Genomic DNA, 14,850 nt, shown 5'->3' with positions numbered 1-14,850 from the left:
CTTTCATAGCAGTACATACTGAAAAAAATCAGTTTTAAATCATCTACTAGGTACAAAATACTTGAAAAATTTACCTGGAACCTAATCTCCTACTTCCTGTAAACTCTGAAAAAACGCAGTCAAGAACCATATAGGTAAGAGTAATTTTGGTAGATTTTCTAAACTATATTGATTTTAAGACTGTGGTGCATTTTGTCTCTCTGTTTGAAGAAACTGAAGATGACTTGAGGAATTGAGGAATTTGAAGACATCACAGTGACTGTATGATAAATATTCCTTTCAGTTTGTTTCATTAGCCTTTCAACATGCTAATTTTCTAGGCTTCTGGATGTGTGGGAATAAACTGTATTTTGAGGTCACATGAATAATCAGTTAATTTTTGCCAGCTTTGGTTTTATGTAGGGCAGATATAATCTACCATGGAAATGCTGCACATGTTTAGCACTACCTCTTCATAAAAATATTATTTAAAGGTCTATTATTGCTATATGCAAGAGCCAGGAAATTTGTGACTGCAAGTGTTTTGCAGTTGGTAATAAAAGCTCCATTGCTCAGATACAGCAAGATATAACTACAATAATAAAGCGGCACTGATTAGCGATGCACTGTTCTGCAGTGTGTCTGCACAGATTAAATCTGCAAGGTTTTTAAAAATTATGCTTTAGTTAACACATTAAAAGGCATACTTTGGGCATCTGCAGCTTGGACACAATGCAGTGCTCAGCCCTCTCTCAGTAGGGTGCTTTGGAGAGGTCCCAGAGAGGATGCACGCAGCAAGCAGAGAAAGCCCTGCTGCTCAGGATAGGGCCCTTTTTGGCCAAAAGATTGCTCAGAAATCAGTAATAGTTGCTTGTACACCATCCTTCTTTGAGTCTCTGATTCTATGTCTAGCTCCCACAGAAAAGGCAGGGGACAGCTCTGCCTGGAGGGAACAAGCCCTGGAAGAGGCTGGTAGGGCAGTTTCCAAGGCTAGGCTCAAGGACGATGAGGGCTTACAGGCATTTCATGTCAGGAAATGATGGAAAATACATGTGGCAGGAAATGAATATGAGCCAGTGTGTGCTCAGATGGCCAAGAAGGGCAATGGGACCTGGTCTGTATCAGCAACAGTGCGGCATTGGGACCAGAGAAGGGACTGACCCTGCACTTGGCACTGGTGGGCCACACTTCCAGGGCTGTGTCCAGTTCTGGTGCCATCACTGCACAAACACTGCAGGACTGGAGTGGGTCCAGAGAACAGCAACTGAGCTGGGGAAGGGTCTGGGACACAACTCTGGGCAGGAGCAGCTGAGGGAGCTGTGGGGCTCAGCTTGGGGATAAGGAGACTCCAGGGGGACCTTCTTGCTCTCCACAAGTCCCTGACAGGAGGGTGCAGCCAGGTGGGAGTCAGTGACCAGGTAACCAGGAATAGGACAAGGGGACATGGTCTGAAGAGAAGGTTTAGGTTGGGCATTAGGAAGATTTTCTTCCCAGAAAATGTCATCAGACATTGGAATGGGCTGCCCAGTGGTGTCACCGTTCTGGTGGTATTAAAGGAAAAGCTAGACATGACACTCAGTGCTGTACCAAAAATCATGCTAGGAAAAGCCAGTGTCCAGGAAGGAGAGAGAGGAGCCCAGAAACTTCATTCCAGTAAAGGAAGAGAGCCACTGGGGAACAGGCCCATGGAGTCTTTCTTCTCTTGAGCTTTTGGAGGGCACAGTCTCCTTTTACGCTAAACTCCTGTCTGCCCATTGCCCTCTTCCTTTCCCCCTCAGCTGAGGCAGTAAGAAGGTACAGCCTTCTCCAACCACCTACCCCATATCCCCCCTTGAACCTGTATTTTTACCCCAAAGTTCAGAAACTCAGGCTTGTGCATTTTCCCTGTTTCAGGAGTCAAACCATCTGGGTTCTGTAACAAACCCATGGCTTGATGTGGGTAGAAACATTAAGACCTCTTTCGAAGACGTTAACACCCATACCCTCACCCACGGACTTGCTCGGAAAGACACGAGCACACATCCTTCCTATCAGTGCCCCAGTGTGTTTGACAAGTTGGTGTTCGGTTGGACACCAGACTCGATGATTGCAGAGCTATTTTCCAAGCTAAGTGACTGTGTAATTCTGAGATGGAGGCCTGGTGAGGGGGAACCGACGGCCTCCTGTTCTGTTCTGCTCTGCGAGCCAGGAGCGAAGCGCATGCCTGCGGGGCTGTCGGCGGCCACTGCCGGCCCCAAGCCCACACCTCGGCCCCCCCCCCCCCCATTTTACCGCGGGCCGAGGGCGGCGGGCGCGAAATGGCGCCGCCGTCACGTGCCCGCCGCCAGCGGCCTCGCCCGGCGCCTGCGCTGGGGCGGCGGGGCCGCGGCTCCGCCCTCGGCGTGTCCCGGGCGCTGCGGGCTGAGCGCGGTGCTGGCCCTGCTCTGCCCCTGCTCGGCGCCTCGGCCCGGCCTCACGCTGCGAGGGAGCCGCGCACCGGCGGCGGTGAGCGGCGGGGCGGCCGCGGGGACCGGCCCTTGCGCGGCGGCCGGGGGGGGGGGTGCGGGACAGGCCGCAGGGACGGCCCGGGTTGCGGAGACAGACGGGAGGACGGACTGACGGACGGACGGACAGACAGGCGCACTCCGCGCCTGGAGGCTTAAATTCAAGCTGAGCGCCCAACCTCGTGAGGGGCTCGGTGTGCGGTGCCCTGGGTTTGTGCCATGCCGAGAGCTCTCACCGAGCGCGGTGCCTGGGAGCTGTTTTCCCGTGTAAACAGCTTCAACGGCTTGTTAAAGTCGGGTAGGAAGGTTTCAAGAGAACCTATAGAAGTAACGATTGTTTTTCATTCCTGCCGTGGGCGTGTTGGTGAACCCACAGGAAAGCTTTTCTAAAGAGCTGTGCAGCTTTAGATGTTGAGTAAAACGAGGGGTCCTGGGCATGGGGCACAGGGGGTGGCTTCCTTCTAAAAATAATGCATCACTGGAAGTCCAATATCTACATTTTACCACCGAAATAGGACTAAAAGTGGCAATGCATTTGTATTTTTTGAGTTAAAATTAATGCAAGCATTAAGATGTTCAGCTGAATGTGGTTATTTTTAGAACTCTGAGGGTTTGTCATAAACGTACTAAAAATGTGGTAAATCCCTTGAGTCAGAGGCTCAGTTTTGAGAAAAAATAAGGAGAGATTAAAAAAACTAAATAATCCTCTTCAGAAGCAAAAATGCCATCCATTAAAAGTCTGATAAGCCCTAGATGAAGAAAAAGCTTAATCTCTGAGCTCATCATCCTGAAGGACTAGATCTTCTGAGAATTCGGCTTAAAATGTGTTTTTTACCTATGTTTTGCACCATACGCAGTGGTTGAATTTGTGGTGGCAGCAGTTTTCCAGGGCTGCCTGCCCAGACTCTGAATTCCGAGTTCCTTAACGTGGTGAGGGGGTGGCCTCGGGTGCTGTCACTGAACTGCGATTTCTTTAAAGACTCTGTGATTGATGGGACCGGTATTTCAGCCGTGTAAAGCAGGTCTGTAAACATTAATTTTCAGATGTTAGAAAGTTAAAGCTTAATGATAAAGATGCCAGCTTTGTCCCAGAATATTTCCAAGCTTGTTTATTTGGAAGAGTTTTTATTTTTCAGGAACTGAATTTTTGCTGCATTTGGTTGGTTGCTACTGTTTCTACTAGAAATCTGATTTTATGGTGTTTTATTAATTCCTGTTGAATCCTGGTGTTAAGAACTGGAAGGGAAATCCAGAAATCAGAGGAAGCAGTTACTTCTTTGTGGCTTGAATCTGTGATAAGTTTGTTTACACTAATGAAACCTTTTTTTGAACTTACTTGGTAGCCTGGGTGGTAGTGGACAGCTACTGAAGGCTGGTTTAACAGAGCCACTGCTGACCACTTTTCAAATCCTCCACCAAGCCCCCATGCCACGGGAGAGGTTTTAATGTCTTAATTTTAGCAGAAGTTTACAGCTCTGTTGGCAGGAGAAGTTGCAGAAACAGTTAATTAACTTGATTTTTTCTGAATCCTGTTGGCTTTAGTGCATTTGAGGTAGTTTGAGTAGGATAATGTGCAGCTGTCAAAATACTGGATCACAGGTGGAACTGTGTGGGGGGCATGCACCAATTTTTGATTCTTTGCTTATACAAATGAGGATATTAATAGATTTGGTGCATCTCAGCAGTTATCAAAGTGTTTCATTTCAGTGACTGTGTTGCTGCTGTTTATCTTTGATAATCATTTGGATAACTACCTTAGATAACAATTCACTGCTGTTTGCATAACAAGCTTGTATTTGATTGCATCTCTGATAACAGTAATATTTTACTATATACATTTCTGCTTACATAAGCTAATATTTGCATTGCTTTGGATGGCTCTTTTGGCCTTAGACACTCAGATGTACATTGGATGTACATCTGATTAAGTTTTTACTGCTAACAGTCACTTCCAGTAACATTTTTTTTAATGTATTATCTAAAATTCTGCTACTTATTATCTGCAGTGTAAAAGTATGAACTTCCTTCTCTTCTGAGGGGTCTTGGGACAGATCTGTTCAAGAGAAGCTCTTTTCCTCAAGGATACTCTTGGTCATTTGCCTGTTACACGTCCCAGCTCTGTGAAATTCACAAGCCTGCTGAGCATTGTAGGTAGTCTTTATTGACTACCTATATTTGGTACAATTATTATTGCAAAAGGATATTACTTTCCTTTCCTTGATTTTCAGATGTCAGTTTACTGTTAGTAATTACTTTGGGCTGTGGCCACATGAGGAGTGTTGGGAAGAATACTGAAATCCTGAGTTCAGAGCAGGTGGAAGGGTACTCATCCCCTACCCCCATGATGGGGTATGTAAAAGCAATGTAAAGCTTATCACACCAAAGATTTCAGGGTTTTGTTGTGTTTTTGTTGTGTTCCTGGGGGCAAAGCTTTGAATGATTACTTGTTATGGAAGACTGGAACATAAACGTTCCTGTAATGTCATATTAAAAGAAAACAATGTGGAGGGAGGTAAGAGACTTGTGATCTGAAGGCCTTGTGCAGTGCCTTGTGATGCACCTGGCCAGGTGGCCCGGGCTGTCACCTGGCTGCCAGGAGCTCATAAACAGGGAGGTGCCTGCGGCCTGGCTGCTCTGAGGTTGTCGGGAGCAGCTCCTGCCGTGTGACTGCAGCCAGGCCTGGGCTGTGCACGTTTGTGGTGGGCAGCTGAGCCATGTGGCCTCTGTGTGTTCATCACAGGCCATTAGACAGCCTTGCCACACAAGGGAAGAAGGCAGGAAAAAAACATTTGGGTGGGTTTTTTTCCCTCTGTTTTTCATGATTCTTAGATTACTTTGGTAGCTACAGTGTTGTTTGCCAAGTTTCACTAGTAGTGATAATGATAATGCAAATACTGAATAACTTGCTGTTTACATTGTACTATTGACCAGTAAATGTAAATGCAGTTGCAACATTCGTTTCCCATCACTTTTATGCTTAATCTGAGCTCATGTTTCTTTCCGTGATAATATTTGCATTGTGGGATAAGCTACCTTGTGTTAAGATGATCCCCCTTAAGCTCCTTTACAAAAGCAAGAAAATTTATAAATGGATGTCAATGTATTTCCCCATCATTTTTGCATTGGATGTAATACGAAATTATTTTTTTTTTCAAAACTAACACAGGTTTTTGTGGCATTTTATCTGGACAGGAGGGGAAAGCAGACAGATGCATGTGAGTGCCCCATGGCTGCAGCTGCCTCAGTTCACTCATTTATTGCCTATTGTAACTTGGAAGAATTCTTTAGGTAAGAAAGTTGCTTCAAAATATTTGGTTTATAAACTTAATATACTTCTCTGTTGAATCTTTAAATTGCACCTCAGTGTTTTGTGCTCTCAGTTATAATGTTATTTAAGCATTCTGGTTATATGTGGCATTATAAACCTTTTACTTGTTAGACACTGACAGTACTTATGAAAATGAATGCTAGGTGCTGTACAGACTGCTCATTTCACAGGAGAGGGAACATGTGATACTTGCAGACTGTGCAATACAAGGCCACCATAAATGACAGATTTCTTCAGGTGCCACCCACAAACAGAGTTACTAATGAGTATCAGCTTTCTCTTTATAGACAAGCATGACTACTCAGCTCTAAATGTTCTGGTGTGTGAGCTGAGCAGCAGCATTACTTGCACAGATTGCAGTACTCGAGTTTGATTCTGTGTGCAAGATGGGGGCTGCTTCCCATGTATTCATAAATAGTGTATACTACACCTTTGTTAAGCTTGGCAGCTATAAAGCTGATGTTAACTGGTAATTTTTCTAAAGATGATGATATGATCTGGGACAATCTAGAGTCTTGTCCAATTTTTAAAGAAAAATAGAGAAGTTCAGCATTGGAAGATTTCTGTAGGTGTTATTACTGGTTGAGCACAATACCTGGTAAACATTTTCTGTTTCCACAATCTGTCATGATTTAGTGAGGTGGGTGTTGCTGTTCTTGTAGCTTTCCATTAAAGCATCTTCAGATAATGTAAAATTGGTAACTGGATTTGGGGGGTTTGGGTCTATTTTCTCATAGTGCACCGAGATACTCTGTCATACTAAGACACAGGATGGTTTCTTCATTAGTATGTGGGAGGATATTTGTACATTATTGATATATTTTTTTCCAGATACAGTTTAATTAGCCAAAATTGTTTGTTTACTGTCAAGATTATCATGGTGCAGTAAGCATGCTTTTGGAGTAAAATTGAGTAAAGTTTAATATCAAGAGTCTTTAAATGTCAAAGTATCAGAGGTCCTGTCTTTAAGTGTAACTTTTGATTCACATGGTTTTGGTATAGACTGAAAAAACATAGCCTATATATAGGCTGAAAAAAATTAAATGTTTGTTTTCAAGGTTTGTAGTGTTCTTTGGGTAATACACGAGTGTTCAGAGGTGTATCTGTGTTGTTGCAACAGAGTACTTATGTGACTAAAACTGTAGATAATACAAAAGCTATTTTTTTGCCAACAATTACACCTTCCCCTTAGTTAAATGGTATTTTTCAGATAATGTTTGGTAAAACTAATGTGCTTGTTACATTCTGTTGCTCTTCTTCCACATCTGCCCTTCTGTTCATCTCAGTCTCTGTTCCAGAATTGATGTCAATCTTTTCTGTGGATTTCCCAGACACTGCAGAACAGTTTTTCTTTGGTTGGTGGCTTCACAGGTCGGTTCATCTTCTGGGACCCATCCCTGCCTTCTGGTTAAGGAATCCATGCACACATACAGGATGACTCAACAGTGGGATGGATGTTCAGATACCAGAAAGGTGCTGGTAACTTGACAGGAACCTCCACATTCTTTGGAGGTAGGGCTGTGTGTGTGTGCGTGTAAATCTCTCATTTGAATGCTGCCTGGGTTATATCACATGGGACTGTCATTTAGCCAACTTTGGTTGTGCTTTAAAATACATACTGTTCACAAGGATTCAGAATGAAATAAGGATTCTTATTATTGCAGTAAATATTGGGGCTTCATGTTTGTTAAAATGTTACAATGCATAACCAATGGTACCTTTTTCTGGCTTTGCACCCCACGCTGAATAATAGGAATTCATTTTGCTAGATAAAAAGGACTGTAGTCTAGAATACTAAACATAGAAATTCAGGAGACAGCAGTTTCTAAAAGCTGTAGCAACAAGAACAAGTTCTGGCCAAATTCTAGCAGGCAGAGCATAGATGCTATATATACCAGCAATACCACCATGCTGCCTCTCTTCCTACATCTGGAGTGCTGCTTCTGGTCTGTTGCTTGACCTGTTGTTTAGGGAAATGCCCTTTCTGGTTGTTCTCAGATGTCAGAGCTTCCTTGTTGGTGCCAAATCAGCACCCATGAAGTTCAAGTAAGTTTCAAGTAAGATAGGAGAAATTTCCATTTTTATCAGAGATCGATCTTTAACCAAGATGTTGCAGATCTGCATGAGAGCAGCAATAGCAAGGAGAAGCTTCTCAAACAATAGGATGTGTTCAATTTCATTTTTTTGTTCTGGACTTTTGTTTTAGTAAATAGCCAAGTCTGTAATTCCTCTGAAGTAGGGAGGAAGAAGAACAAGCAGCAGGTGTATTTGACTCAAAAGTTATTTAGCCTTTGCTAAATTTAGCAAGGCTATGATCAACTATAAGAGAGAGTTTTGTAATGGTTAATTACTACATCCACACTTAATGGTTTGGAATGCCCATTTGTTGTGTGACTTAAAGTAGTCTAAAGTCATAAAACGTGGTTGTGTAGATGATAACTTGATGGTCTAATAGCAAAATGTTTATTCATGCTGAGCCTGCATCTTCATTACAGTAGTAACACTGTTAGTGTAAGCCATGTGTCTACTCAGGGAAGAAAAACTATTATTTAATATAATTTGAAGAGTGTTGCTGGTTTATCTGTCTGCATATATTGCTGATGGAAATTTAAATAGACTGGGTGAATATGTACAACAACTGCTAAAATGAATTCCTTGGTGATTGAGATAATTTGTCAGGAAGTCAAGCAGTAGTTGAAGCTGGTCATATGGAAAGCCCATAATAAATTGGCTGTATTTTTCTTTCCAGTTTCTCAATGAATGCACATGCTTTTTTTTTTCGTAAAAATGGAGTCTATCAGACATTCATGAGCCAAACAGATGAGATTTTATAGGTTAGGGAGAATGCCAGGGAAATTTTTGATAGGATAGTATGTATTTTTCGCAGCTGTTTTTGCAATACATGGATTTGTGGTTTTTTTTTTTTTTTCTTCCTTTCCCCCTCCCCTCCATAATAAAGATACTATGGAAAATTTTCAGTCCAGAAAAAGCAGGTTGTGGGGGTTGCCATGGAACCCCCACAGTAAAAATAGATAATAGGCTCTGTTTATCAGTAAAAATAGATGATAGACTCTGTTCTTTCTTGAAAAATGCATGGTCTGAGAATACTCACTTCACACAGGCTGGGAAGAGAGAAGGTTTGGATCAACATCTGGTTAGTGGGATATTTGAGAAGGGACTTCAACCTCTACAAAAATGAAGTGGCAAAGCCAGTTGTTGAAAATTGACTGAGCAACAGAATTCAGTCTAGAATGGACTTGGTTAGGTTGAACTGCTTCAGCCTGTGAAAGCAGAGCTTTCTTATTATGCTGCTCTTCTGAGCTCTGGCTCGTGAGGCAGACATCCCTTGCTGAACCAGATCTGTGCAGTTTGCTGATTTCCAAGGTCACTGTCCTTCTCCTGCTGAAAAACAGCACGTGAACCTCAGTTACTTTGCCCTGCTTTGATAGGTGGCCTCTGAAGTTTTTTACTGTTAGTTATGCAGACACTCTGCATTATTTGGGAAAAAAAGTAAACTAAGGAAGGTGGGCAAAACTTTTCAATCTGACTCTTCTGAACATGCCTGTTCCAAGTTTATCTGTGTTTAAAAAAGGAGTTTATGAATTAGGTTTTTAAGTTGATAAACCTTTTTTAGTTACCAACCTTTAGTTGATAAACCTTTTTTAGAGATCATGAGTAGATTCCATAGTTTGTCAACTGAGTTTAAATTTAAACAATCCATTTTCTACTTCTAAATTAAACAATCAATTTTCTACTTCTGAATTAAATTACTTTTAAATACTTCTTGATCCCTACAAAATGCTTTATGTACTATGAAATACTACTACATGAAACTACACATGGTAAATTAACAAGTCCAAGTTCTCTAAATTAACAACATCCAAGTTGTACAAAATAAAAGGTGTTGAAAGAGAAGGTCCTTGCCAACATCTGTTCCCTGGATATTGACATATGGATATGCTTCTTTTCAAAATAATGTGCTGTATTTAAATGTTATTAACTTGTTATTGCTTACTGTGTTTCCACTGGCCTTTCTCCTTTCCTCCCATCATCTTCTGTGTTTTTCTAGAGACCTGTTGTACATGAGACCTTTCAGAAACCTGTGTAGTTTGAATACCTTGGATTGTTACATTCTGAAACTTTCACCATGAAGAGAGCTGGGCAGAAGGTGATGGCTGGAACTGAAGCTCCTGGAACATCACAGACAAGCAAAAAACAGAAAACTAGTTTATGTGACTCAGGGTTTGGGGACTCTGACCCGTGCACCGCGATGGACTGGGGCAGCCTTCCACACCACGTGATCCTGCGTGTTTTTCAGTTCCTGACTTTAGTGGATAGAGCCAGGGCATCTTCTGTTTGTCGAAGGTGGAATGAAGTCTTTCACATCCCAGATCTCTGGAGGAGGTTTGAGTTTGAACTTAGCCAGCCAGCCACTTCTTATTTAAAGTCTACACATCCAGATCTCATTCAGCAGATTATCAAGAGGCACGCTGACCATCTGCAGTACGTCAGCTTCAAGGTAAGCTGTGGCTGAGCTGTGGGTCAGTGGCACGTCACTGAGCACGAGGGATGCAGCTGTTCTGTGTCAGCTGCCTTAAGGGTTGTACCTGGCAAGTCTTATGTTTAAAAATGCAACTACTGCAACATTTTATTTCCACCTGTGCAGACAGTTTCATCCAATTTTGTACACTCTAACCTCTGCAGAGGTAAGAAATAGTGAATGTGGTGTGAAACAGAAGTGGAAGGTGAGGCAAAATAAGAGATTTGCTCAAAGTTACTTTTCAGGCTTACAAATTTTGAATCAGTTCATTATTTAAGGTGCAAAAGTGTTGTCCATGTAGATAAAATGGATTCATTTGCTGGAGCAAGGACTTTGCCAAGTCTTTTATGGGCCCTAAAAATTAGCATTAAAAAAAAATGTATACACGTCACTGTGTGTTGTAGCACCAGTACTGTTACAGTATTGCAGTAACATGAGGTTATTTGAAGGCAAGACTTAGATTTAAGGTTTATGTTCATACTAGAATTACCCAGCAGTCACACTCAGGAAAATTTTCTAATAGTAACTTCCCTGAACTCTTTCTGGTCTTGAAATTTTCAGTCAGTGTTGCTCTTTGTACCTGTGATGATTGCAGTCAGGAGCTGAATAGATGTGGAATCTGCAGTCTTGGGTATCCATGGTGCTGTTTTCTAAATAATACTGCAGAATGACTTCACTATTTTTAAATTGCTTTTATAGGTTGATAGTAGTACTGAGTCAGCAGAAGCAGCCTGTGACATCCTTTCTCAGTTGGTGAACTGTTCTATCAAAACACTGGGTTTGATCTCTACAGCAAAACCAAGCTTCATGAATGTCTCTAAGGTAAAGTTTTACAAACTGTAACTAGCATTTTTTAATTCACTTTTAAACCACTCTAGCTTTCTTAATGTTCTGTTCTTAAGTTGATGGCAATTTTATGAAACAGTCTCTAGTTACTTTGTAATAACAGAAGAATTACTTTCTGGGAAATAAAGGCCATTTCTTTTTTTTTCTGCAGAAAAACTCCAGATACTTCAGGCTCATCATTGTATCCAGTTTTCCCTGTAGTTATCAATGTATTACACTGAAATGATAAATCAGAATAGATAAATAATGAGTGTAAGGTTAATTTTGTCACATGCAGCAGCATGTTTTTAAATAAAGATCCCCTCTTTTTATGTTGAAATAATTCTTTGTTACATGAAAAAGGGGATCCATGGGAAGTGTTTACTTTTGTACTTTCTGCCTGTGTAGAATGTGAGGTCAAAGCCCTGAAGTTTTGCTCATCTTTTCATAAGAATTTTTCCCTCTTTCAATTTCTCTAAATAGGCTCATTTTGCATCAGCACTGACAGTAGTTTTTGTGAATTCCAAGTCATTATCATCAATCAAGATAGATGACACACCCCTTGATGATCCTTCCTTGAAGGTTCTTGTTGCTAACAACAGTGATACTCTAAAACTATTAAAAATGAGCAGCTGTCCTCATGTTTCACCTGCTGGTGAGTACTGAATGCATGTGAAAAATGGAGTTGTAAAATATCATAATTGACTTAGTCTTGAGTTTGGACAGCTGGAAGATGAGGAAGAAGGTTGTTGTTAGTGAATGAGTTGGGTTGATGAAGGTGGGGGTGCTACTCACTTGATTGCATCCTCTGGAATCCTGGGGATGTTGTTTCATTTTCTCCAGCTGCTTTGCTACCTCTGATGATAGGCCTTGAGGAGAAAAGGCCTTCAAAATTAGTGCTAGCCTTTCACACAGACTCAAAGGATGTGATGTTCATTGCTGTACCATGTGAGGGTAACCAAATGGCTCCTTAATGTGTGTGCAGATTTGTAAGCTTAACTAACTGCTGTTCTTTGGGAACACCACAGAATCCCTGATCCATGAATCAGCCACTGCTTGGTGGGATAAAGGAGATTATAACAGTTGTCAGTAATTGTTTTGCAGAGTGCTGAGAGTGTGTACACATTTCAGAAACCTGTGGTGTTTGACTGTGAGTGTTTCCAGCTTCCACAGTGCCCTCATGTGTCCAGATCTGGGACTGGTGACTTTCTCATTGGTTGGTGAAGGACTCACTTCAGAATACAGCCTTGCTGAAATTTCAGAGGGCTTCAGGATCCCTTCTCACTTTCCTTTCTCCTTAGTGCTAGGAAAAGAGAGTCTGGGTCTGGTCTATTTATTTATTCTTTTCTGGAGTCCACAAAAGAGGACTTAATCTGTGCTCTTCATATTCCAGCAGATTAGGAGAAGTTAACATTATTTAGGTGTTAATTCACAGAAGGTTGTAGCTGTTAAACTGAGTGGTGGTGATTTAAATAGATGAAAGTTGAAGGAATGAGCATTAGGGAAGGGAATGGCAGCAACTTCAGCTGAATCTGACTTGATTTCAGTTGCTCCTTCGAAGCTGAGGAAATTCTGCATAGGGAGGGGTGAAGAGGAGATATGCAGATCCAAGATGAATGTGACTTGTGTCTTTTACTGTGAGGTATTAATGGCCAGAACTCTGCAAATTGTTGTGGATACCTGGAACTTGGGCATTTCATGGGGTTTGGATATAAGCATGAAAACTCAAGCCAACTTTACAGAGAGCAATTGTGCTTATATTCACTTTTCATTTTAGAGAGTAAATTTTTTTGTTCCTCAGGCATTCTTTGTGTGGCTGATCAGTGCCATGGACTTAAGGAGCTGGCTTTGAACTACTACATATTAAGTGATGAACTGCTGCTGGCTCTTTCCAGTGAAAAGCACGTTGATCTGGAGCACCTTCGCATTGACGTCGTGAGTGAAAATCCCGGTCAAGTTCAATTTCACACCATTAAAAAACAAAGCTGGGACGCTCTTATTAAACACTCCCCCAAAGTCAACATTGTCATGTATTTCTTCTTGTATGAGGATGAATTTGATGCTTTCTTCAGAGAGGAAACACCTGTCACACACCTGTACTTCGGCCGCGCAGTCAGCAAGGCCATGCTGGGCCGCATTGGCATGAACTGCCCCAGGCTGATCGAGCTGGTCGTGTGCGCCAATGGGCTTCAGCCTCTGGATGATGAACTGATCCAGATCGCTGAGCGCTGCAAGAACCTCACTGCCATGGGGCTGGGGGAGTGTGAGGTCACCTGCAGAGGTTTTATTGAATTTGTCAAGATGTGCGGGGGCAGGCTTACTCAGCTTTCCATCATGGAGGAGGTGCTGATTCCAGATAGTGATTACAGCTTGGATCGGCTCCATCTGGAAGTCTCCAAACACCTTGGAAGAATGTGGTTTCCTGATATGATGCCCACGTGGTAAATTCTCTGTGTGGATAAAATTGTGGGAACGGGGTGCTGCTTTCTATGCAAATAAAAAAATTTAAAAATCAAATGTGAAAATTTTCTTCCAGATTTGAGTTTTTCTTCCTTGAGAAAACCTCTATTAGACTAACAGCAAAACACTCTAAAATATTAATTATATATTGAAATAGAAAATAGATTTAAGTGTACTTAACAGTTCTGAAAGTATGTCTGTGGTTTACAGGTGCTTCAAACTTCAATGAATTTTGGCTTCTCTGAGCTTCAGTTTAAACATTCCATTTACTTTAAAGTGGGTTTGGGCTTTGGGGTTTTTTTTTATGTCTTTGTTTACTCTTTCTGATCTAGTCAGAAGAGAAGCTATTTTCCTTTAGGAAATCTATCTGTGGAAAGCTGGATAAAACTTTGAGTACAGTATTATTTGTCATGATGTTTTATATAGCTATTTTTTTTAATAATTCATGTTTTAATTGTAAAAACTTGTATATTAAAATACACTGTCCCAGATTAATCAGATGTAATCTACCTTAAATTCATGGCAGTATAATAAAATGTTAATAAGCTTATGCCTACAAAAAAATTTCCAGCTTTAAATTGCACTTTAAGTAATTTTGTCAGATTACAGAAACTAGGGAATGCATTGTACAGTATGTTGTTTTTGTCTTACGAGTTAAAAGGATGAGAAAGAGATTTTGTTAAAATTACTGATTATAAGTTTGGTTCTAGATTGATTGCTTGAGTGATTAATAAAGCACTTTGGAAACTGTCAGGACAATAAGGAATAGCTTTGGATTTGGGCTCAAGTCTTTGTAATCAGAGACTGATGTCTGAATGCTGTTCCATGCTTTCATTGCTAAGAAATAAGAAAGATTTCATAAATGTAGCTGGTAAGAAGGAAAGATAAAGGCAATACAATTGTCTTTGATCAATTTATATTTGGAATCAAGAATTTATAGCACTTAAAATTGTCACTTGGAGGGCTAAATGGACTGTAGTAATCTCACCTGTTTCTTCCTGAGCTTTGTGTAAGCCCTGATTTCTAGAGAAAGGCTTGCTGAAAGTAATCCTGAAACTTTTATTTCAGGACTGTTTAATACTTGTTGCTATTAATTGTTTTTGAGACAGAGTGTATTATATTTATTTTCTTAAAAGGGGAAAGGCATGGTGAGTTGATGTAAATTAGAGTATGTATTTTTGTGTTAACATTTTGCACACTGTAAATGCATTGTATATAAATTTTTGCTGTAATGA

At 41.1% G+C, this 14,850-nt stretch overlaps 1 protein-coding gene across 5 annotated transcripts; it reads left to right on the top strand.

Moving 5' to 3' along the window:
* Positions 1-2,353: 2,353 nt before the first annotated feature.
* Positions 2,354-14,850, top strand: LOC136563073 (F-box/LRR-repeat protein 21-like). Of its 5 annotated transcripts, none has more exons than XM_066560233.1 (7): positions 2,354-2,463; positions 5,629-5,750; positions 7,162-7,302; positions 9,860-10,309; positions 11,030-11,152; positions 11,639-11,810; positions 12,957-14,850. In XM_066560233.1, exons 4-7 carry the CDS (start codon positions 9,938-9,940, stop codon positions 13,598-13,600), a joined length of 1,311 nt encoding a protein of 436 aa, XP_066416330.1. In that variant the 5' UTR covers positions 2,354-2,463; positions 5,629-5,750; positions 7,162-7,302; positions 9,860-9,937; the 3' UTR covers positions 13,601-14,850. The 5 variants fall into 5 exon arrangements, with proteins under 5 accessions (XP_066416330.1, XP_066416334.1, XP_066416331.1 ...); XM_066560237.1 differs by having other exon boundaries at positions 7,122-7,302; XM_066560234.1 differs by having other exon boundaries at positions 7,077-7,302.

Source organism: Molothrus aeneus, chromosome 15 (genome assembly GCF_037042795.1).
Source record: "Molothrus aeneus isolate 106 chromosome 15, BPBGC_Maene_1.0, whole genome shotgun sequence".
NCBI classification, from domain to species: domain Eukaryota; kingdom Metazoa; phylum Chordata; class Aves; order Passeriformes; family Icteridae; genus Molothrus; species Molothrus aeneus.
Note: the sequence above shows the minus strand (reverse complement) of the source record. Positions and strands in the feature narration are given on the sequence as shown.